This window comes from Frankliniella occidentalis, unplaced genomic scaffold (assembly GCF_000697945.3).
Source record: "Frankliniella occidentalis isolate FOCC.00 unplaced genomic scaffold, Focc_3.1 Scaffold377, whole genome shotgun sequence".
NCBI classification, from domain to species: domain Eukaryota; kingdom Metazoa; phylum Arthropoda; class Insecta; order Thysanoptera; family Thripidae; genus Frankliniella; species Frankliniella occidentalis.
This window is the reverse complement of record NW_026267500.1, coordinates 43,769-52,268: the sequence shown is the minus strand read 5'-3', so window position 1 is coordinate 52,268 and position 8,500 is coordinate 43,769. Positions and strand designations below refer to the sequence as shown.

Here is an 8,500-nt window from a genome sequence, read left to right as displayed (position 1 = left end):
TTGGAGAGTCACTTTGAATGTGAACTTTACTGATACCACAGAACTTTGGCATGAAATGTTTAAACACTTTCAGAAGATGCGCCCAAATAGCAGGTGCATCATGGCGCCCATTTCTAGACAACGTACAGAAAGCGTAGCTTTTATTTTTGGTATAAAGCACCCCAGTGTGAATAGAAATTTCTTCTCTATTACCACCATAATACATTGGCTGAATCTCTTTTGTATATTTGCAGCCATAGTTTTCAGAAAAGTCACAATGTATGTAAATTTCTCCATCAGCCAAATTTTCTCTCTTGTTCTTCAATACTTCATGTTGATGTTTCTGTTTGAAGTAGTGATGCTGATATGTAATTAGACTGTCCAAGAAGATGCTCTTAAACATTAGTAGATCTGAACTTTTGTCAACTTTAACAGTTTTCTTATCAACATTCTTATCCCATTCTGAATATTTAACAATAGTTTCATTACTGACTTCAGTTGAAAAATCTATACTCTTATCTTTACAGCTTACGCACTTTCTAATTAAACAATCATCATTTTGGGCATTGCAAGTAACAGCAGACATAACTTTATACGGAGTGCTTTCTCTGATAACACTAATTCTGTGTAAAGCTTCAACTTTCATTGTAAAATTTTCACAATACTTACACAGACAAGTGTCTCTCTCACTGGCTTTTTGATGAACAACAAAGAAAGGCTTTAGTCTACAAAATACTGTGTATGACAAAGGTTTAACATTTTTTTGTGAACATTCAGATGAATATTTTGAATAAAGATCTGTGAGTTTCCCCTGCAAAATCCTCTTCCGTTTCTTCATTTTTCCATTTTTGTAGGAAATCACATATGCTTTTTTGTCGGGACACTTTGAGCTAATGTCATCTCTAGCATAAAATTCCTTGACTTCTGTGTGTCGGACTTTGATCTTGGAGACTCTGGTATAGTTCAAACCATCATCATTCTTCATATACTTCTGAAGTAGCGGTCTAGATAACATATTCTTCGTCATGTGAAGCATTCTATATTTCTTTATAACTTTACCTGATAATAACTTGTAAAATGCCTGTTTGGTTTTGGTTGATTTATTGTTTGCAGACTCTGCAATTTGATCCTTTAAAACTTCTCCAAATATAAGTCTTTTCTTTGTGATTGGATCCAGTTGCCTTCCTTTAAATTCTCTGTTTATTCTACTTGGAGGAGAATCACTCAAAGGTTCTGATTTTTTCTGGGTTTTCAATAAACGCCAATGAGTTCTCTGCAGATTTGTAAATTTTTTTTCAAGAGTCACACATCTTTGGTATGTTTTGGATATGTTTTTCTTCTTTTTCCTTAAAGCATTTTTTTGGTTGGCCCTCTTGATATTTTTAGTATTTTTGTTGATTGCACAATAACAAGAGATAGATGGAGTTTGCTGTTCAGCAAGGGAAGGGCCTTGAAACACTACTGATGAAACTACTTCCGCTGTTGCAACTTGTTGCACGCTCAATGTCATTTCACTTGCTGTTCTTAATTGCTTTGCTGAATGCTTCCTAGCACTGATTTTACGTCTCATTCTAACAATTCTTTTTTCCCTTGGAGTCATGTCATGTATTAATTTTACTTTCCCAGCTGCTCTTCTTCTCTTCCATCTTTCACGTTCTTGCATTTTCTGAGCTTCGTGTAGTTTGGGGTCCAACTTGATCTTCGCTCTTCTTAGTTTTTGAGCTAACATTTTTTTTGATAGTCTCTCCCTCTTAGTTTGCTTCTTTATTTTTTTCCTCCCTTTTTCAGGTTTCTTCTTTAATTTTAATGGAGGGTCATTTGTATCCTCATGTGTGAGCAATTTGGTCCTGGCCCTCAAAGAATACCTCATCTCTGATTAGACTTTTAATGAAAAAGTGTACCTGAAAAAAGAAAAACAAAACGGGAATTAAAATTTATTTTTTCTTTCAGACATGTAACAGCTGTCATCGCTTAAAACCGTCAAAACCACAAATGTGAGTTTGTTACAAACGAAAACCTAACCTAGTCTCCATACTGTACATTCAAAATTTGGAAATTCAATTCGGATAGTCAGTTTGGGTATGACACACAGAAAGATGGCTATTTTATTGGCTACGGATCTCTCAAAAGGCCGAAATCTGTTCGCCCAGAATAATTAGAGATAATGGCATCGGAGTTTAGTTCTGAAGAGAGCCTAAATCGGCCCTCCTGCCCGAACAGGTCACCCCAAACTTATTACGACTGTATAGGACGTTAACAGTACACTATTATCAAAAGGTCTTTAAGAGAGTTTTCGATTCTGTCTTCCAGAATGGAAACTAGAGCAGGAACGGAGTTTATTCGCAAAAATATTTGTACCAGAAATAGAAGTTTCTCTCCGTCTCACCACCAGCAGATCACGTTTCGCGCCAACTTCTCGGTCGGAAAAAGTTGGGTTCTTGTCATACTTTCGTGATGTAGTGCTACCAACCCTTCTGCTGAATCCGTCTTGGCTGTGGAGTGGTGGCTGATAAACTCCGAAGCCCGAACCTCAAAACCCGTGGAACGACTTTGAGCCCCTGTAGCTCTGCGTGCATCACAGCTAAAAAAACAACACTCAGGGTGAAAGTACCTTTGAATGTGGACTTTAGAACTGGGTGGGACATTTGAGTCTGCAGTTTTGCCATATTCCCAAAATAGGCGGCTTTTCAAACCAATAGGGGAGCGTGGAAAGCATCGGAGTTTAGTTTTGACCCCTTTGGATCGACCGTGCTCCTACCAGTGATGAAATTGTTCGAGATTCTTGGTGGCCCCTTGTAGAGCTCCCAAAAAGACGTCATACTACACCTACGGTGTGGCTCCAGCACAATAGAGACGGACATGAGATGCTTTGGAACGAAACTACATGGTTTTTTTGATAATCACCCGCCTCTTAAATGGAGATTTCTCCGGTGATTGCGGCTTCAATTTGTGAGACTCCTTCAGAGCTATAACAAAAAGAGCAAATAAATAAATATGCAGTACAACACTTAATATATAAAGAATAATTTAATAAACTTACGATCATATATTTCTACTCCTTCCATTATTTGAATTTGTTCTTTTGTGCAAAAGTCGACCATTAGCGAATCATCAGTGGCCTCCTTCTGAGACATCATGTAGGTTACTTCCCCATCCTTAATAGAGTCATTAAGGACCTCCATTTCATCATGCCCTTACCTGGTGTATTTGGGTTGCAAGTACAACCTAAACTTGATTTTAGAGGTGTGCTCCACTATCACAGTGGGATGCACTTCTCCTTTACGATCAGTGTACAATTCACCCCTTTCAACAAGAAACGCCACCCCTTGAGGCAACCTCCCATTCGCAACGTAAGTAACATTTTCTTGGTATTGAGCTAACAATTTAGCAAAACTCATCTGTAAAACACAATGAAAAACTAATGAAACAAACTGAAAACATTAAATCGATTAATGAAATAACTGAATTTTACGACAAATTCATTGTGAAAAAAGTTGCCAGAACTGTGAAATCCCAACTCTTCAATTGTTGTCAAAAATTAATTAACTTCAAAAATTATTACTATTGGTTCACAAGTATTTCCAAGACGGCAGAATGCACTATTTAAGACTACAAAGAAGTGTTGTGATTTCAAAGTTGCTTTGAATTTTGAAGGTGTTGGCAAGTAACATATTGCTGTATTTACATATGCCATTTCAGCTGACTGAGTTTAACCTTTCTGTTCACGTGGTCGTTTTGATGTTCGAAGAATTAAAACGGAAGGTAGACACGAGAACCCAAATTACAAGCCAAGAGCGAAGAATCAGTAGCCAAACCCCAACCCAACCCGAATGACGCGAGCTGCCATTTCCCCCGTACGCAGCGCTCCGTCTCACCGCTACCGACCCCACCTCACTCCACTCTCTCGGCGGACACCGACTGCCCGCCCGTCGCTCAGCTCTAGCCGGCGCCGTCCCGTCAAGTTCTCAGGCCCGAACCACCGACGGCGCCAGGACCTTCAAAGGCCACTCCGGTTCCGCCAAGGCTTCCGCCAAGGCCCCGACTCAAGCCCACACGGCCACAGATGTGATGGGCGACCTTCCGAGCCAAGGGCAAGGATCGCAACCGGCAACGCTGTGCCGCCGAGCAGCAATAACCACAACCACACCAGCACTACCGCGCACCGCCGCAGCCGCCACAGGACCCACCAATTGTCGGGCAACTGGTGGCTGCCTGCAACCAGCTGCAGGTGCAGGCCCTGCAGCAGGCCCAGATGCAAAAGGCTGCCCCAGCCGCACACCTCCAGCAGACAACCTGGCCCATTGACAGCACGGTGGTGTACCACCCAGGGGCCTACAATAGGCAATAAATAGATGAATGGTACACCTCACCCCAACCCTTTGACCAAACCTCCCCGCCCAGCTGTACTTTGCAAAGGAGGAAAAGATGCACAAGGTGAATATCGTTTCCATTTTGTTGGACTACTATTTGGGTTAGTTTCGCCACTGCGTTCAGTCATGTTGCAGTAAGGAACCCGACCACAGGTGACCTCGTCTGCATCGGCAAAATGGTAACACACCAGGTACACAGCTAACCCTTTCTGTCCGCAACATCTGCTCTGGTCCACACAAATTCCCGTTCAAGTATTACTACCTACTTGTCGAAATCTATGGATATGAAATATAACTTCATTACAAATGTAGTCATGAAAAAATACTAGGCACAAAGGATGTCTTCATAAAAATTCTAACAATGCAAAATGTAACTATGGAAATGGCGCTTCTATAACACAAGTTTTTTCAAAGATTCACTCTCACGAAAAAGAACGGATATCTTATTTGAACACAACTCAATCTCAATAGACTTTCATTCATGCTCAAAAATCGTGTACCAAATTTGTTTATTAAAATCCAGTATGATAGTTAAATTTGTGGAGGATGTGCTGAAAAAGAAGAAAACTTAAATTTCATCAAAAATTTACTAACAAAAGTTAGCGTCCATAAACTCTTTGAAACCATCGACTTCAAAGCAGTGCGTTGTGAGTTCTGCCTAAAAAACATGCGAACTGTGGAAAAATGTTTATGTGGTAAGAGAATTAGTCAAATTTATAAGGACGACATTATTGATGGTTCACAGTAAGTTAAGTTACAAATCACTAAGATTGTTCTTGTAAAATTTAAAGAACAGTTTTAAACAAATGCTAATGAGGAAACTAATGTAATTTCAGCTACTTTGAAGAATTAGATCAAGAACCTTCTGAAATGTAAAAAAAAAATAAGGAACATTAACATGTTCAAAAACTTTTTCAGTATCAGCACAGATTATTGTAAGTGACCAAAAAAATTGGAACACTTATTCTGAGGTCTCATTTTAACATGTAACATAGACCTTCTGCCTTATGAGCACTCATGACTTATTGGGAAAACTAAATTTTTCATAAATTGCAATAAACCTCCCAAATAACAAATCAAAAACAAGGAAAGACAGGTAACGTTTTCAAAGTGAGTATATGTTAATCAAAAGATTTTTTGGACTCAACAATTAGCAGTGTGTTATCTTTATCTTCTGAGCCACACAAGGCGGTGACATGGCTAGAGACCAGTGTTTGAAGTGTAAAAATAATTTAAATATCAGTGCACAAAGTACAGTTAAATGTGTAAAGTGTGAGAAGTATATTCACCTAAAGTGCTTGAATAATACGAAAGAAAGTGAAGATTTAAACCCAGAAACTACAAATTCCTATACCTGTCAGCGGTGCCATGTGCTTGGTGAGGTTAAGGGGACTCATGAACATGTAGATGAGGACGATGAAGATGACAGTAATGGATCTTTTAGCCTAAACTCATCGAGTGCATCGAGCATATCAGTTGAAGGTACCATTATTGAAGAGACTAGAGTAAAAGAGCTGGAGAAAGGTCTAAGTTCACTTCAAGACAAAGTCCACAGTTTGTTGAGTAGAATCGAGAAGTTAGAGAGTGAAAGGTGTCAGTGTAATAAAAAGCAAGAATCAGCCAGAAGAAATTTGGAAATCAAGATGGATAATAACCAAAATGTTGTTAATATCGAACCAAGAACTTCAGTAAAGTCAGAAGTAAACAAAATAAGAATGATCGAGAAGGATATCCTGACTGCTCCAATTGATATAACGATGGTACACTGTGTTGGAAGAGATCTGCTTCTGTCAGATGGAATTGCCAAACGAATCAAAGAAAGATACCAACTGGAAGAAAAGCTTAAGGAAATTGATACTACTGGAAGAGTAGCCGTTCAGACGACTGGGGCAGGAAGAAAGATAATACACCTAATTACCAAGGAGAAATCTAAAGACAAACCTAAATGGAACGATTTTAAAAAAGCAATACAAGAACTGAGAAGCCACTGTGTAGACAATGAAATAAAAAAGATCTGGATGCCAAAAATAGGTTGTGGTCTAGACAGACTAAAATGGAAGGAAGTAATGGAGCTACTTAAAATAGAATTTCAAGAAACCAATGTCGAAGTAACTGTGTGCTATCTTGGTGAAAAAGAAGAGAAGGAGTATAGAGAGACGATTAAGAACAAGAGAATGAAGAAAGAAGAAATAAACGTAAAGCCAAAAATAGAAGTCCATGGTGATAGCCAAGTAAAAAATCTAGGAAAGATCATGAACCAAGAACTAAGAGAATTCAACACACTTGTATTAGCTAATCCTGGAGCAACAACTAGGAACATTACAGAAGAGCTAAACAGAAAAAGAGCCAATCTGACGCCAGATGACTGTATTGTCTTTGTCACTGGGTCAAACGATGAAGAGCTCTATGAGAATAATAGAATTGAAATGATCTCTCAGGCTAATCATACCAGAGTTATAATTACTAGTGCCCCTATGAGGTATGACCACGAAGAGTTCTACAGGAATGATATTCTCAGGTACAATGAAAAGCTAAAAAATCTGATCGAAAAGGAAAGACAAAAACTAATTGATCCGGGGAGGATCCAATACATAGACTTAAATACCATCCTGGGAAGATTTCATTTTACTGAACACGGCCTACACCTAAACGTGAAAGGGAAGGAAAAACTGACTGAAGAAATAATGAAGATCCTATACAAGAACAAAGAGGAAGGAGATGAGGAAGATGCAGGCTTTGGCCTTTTTGATTAAAAATGACAAATATAAGACAGAACATGCAACAAGAGTAAGAAACAAACTGAATCTGAATATTCAATGTATGAACATACAGTCAATTAGAAGAAAAAAGAATAGAGTAAGAAGCTTTGCTGATGAACATAAACCTGACATTTTTATAATTGTTGAACATGGTCTGAAAGAAGAGGAGATGAAATGCTGTACCATAACCAACTATGTATTAGTAAGTTATTACAGCAGAAAAGTTTTTAGAAGCGGAGGAGTAGCTATTTTTGTAAAATCAGACCTCTGTGGAAATATACAAGTAACAAAACTAGACCTGGAACAATTAAGTTGTGAAAAGACATGTGAAGTCTGCGCAATCACTTTAAACTACAGAACTATTCAAATACTTGTAGTGGGTCTATATAGATCGCCAAGTTGTAATAATTTCCAATTGTTTAATGAAAAACTGCAAGATTTGTTAGCAATGCAAAATAGTGATAAAAAAGTGTTCATGTTTGGAGACTTTAATATCGAATTCAGAAATGACTGTATAAGGGACAGAAAAATAAGAAACTTGATCCTTCAAACGATAGAGTCTTTTAAGGGGGGTCAGGACAAAAAAAAATGATTTTCGGTTTTATTTTTTAAAAAATTCTCTGACTCTTCCTGAGTCTATAGCTGTTTAGTTTGTAAAGAAATTCTAAAAATTGTGACCGTGGGATTTTTTCTTGTGAAGAGTCAAACCTGAAATTGCCCATTAACGTCAACTTTAGATGCGTTTTTCTCTGAACTTTACTTTTCAACCTTGCGCGCAGAGTTTCTCCTACACCCTTAACGCCACAGCTATGAAACTTTGCAGGCTTCATATTTACAGTATTTTCAACAACTTGTCACAGGATTTTTTCAAAATTCCTACCCATTGATTTTTAGAAAAATGTTATAGGGGTGAAAACGGCATGATTTTGGTCATGAAACTTAAATTTGTCATTAAAAATCAGCAAGTGAGATTATCAAGAAAATCCTGTGACAAGTTTTAGGTATTCATATGGCTAACTTACAGGAAAAGTTTCAGCGTTGTAGTGCAAACCATAACCGAGAAACCTTGCGCGCAAGATTTTGAACTGTTTTGTAACACTTTTCTAGAATTGTCGTTCAGGGTGACTCTTGAGAGTTAGGATACTTTTTGAGCCTGGAAAATGGGCACAATAGACCAATAGTTAAATGCTTTACCCTGTCGACAGTCCCACACTCACCATATTCCTACAGAACGCATGGTTTTAGAGCCCTAGAATTGACAAACTTTTGTCCTGACCCCCCTTAACTGTAATTATCAGTTTAACGAAATAACAAGACCAACTGAAGCTGGAGGTTCTTGTATAGATAATGTGATTACAAATGCAAAAGAAAATGTTAAAGAAGTAAAAATAA

At 38.1% G+C, this 8,500-nt stretch overlaps 2 protein-coding genes across 2 annotated transcripts in view; one reads left to right on the top strand and one right to left on the bottom strand.

Annotated features, from left to right (window-relative positions):
• Positions 1-3,030, bottom strand: part of LOC127751200 (uncharacterized) — a 28,645-nt gene extending 25,615 nt beyond the window's left edge. Inside the window, exons 1-2 of the mRNA XM_052274331.1 lie at positions 2,338-3,030; positions 13-1,880 (exon numbers count right to left, since the gene is read on the bottom strand). Coding sequence (XP_052130291.1) covers positions 13-1,849 — 1,837 coding nt within the window. The 5' untranslated portion in view covers positions 1,850-1,880; positions 2,338-3,030. The remainder of the gene's footprint in view (positions 1-12; positions 1,881-2,337) is intronic.
• A 2,515-nt stretch (positions 3,031-5,545) lies between these two features.
• LOC127751199 (uncharacterized) lies at positions 5,546-7,102 on the top strand. Its single transcript, XM_052274329.1, has one exon. The coding sequence runs from the start codon at positions 5,546-5,548 to the stop codon at positions 7,100-7,102; it is 1,557 nt and encodes a 518-aa protein (XP_052130289.1).
• The last annotated feature ends 1,398 nt before the right edge of the window (positions 7,103-8,500 follow it).

Excerpts from the sequence above, each read along its gene's own strand:
- LOC127751199 (XM_052274329.1), top strand. The coding sequence starts at position 5,546 with ATGGCTAGAGACCAGTGTTTGAAGTGTAAAAATAATTTAAATATCAGT.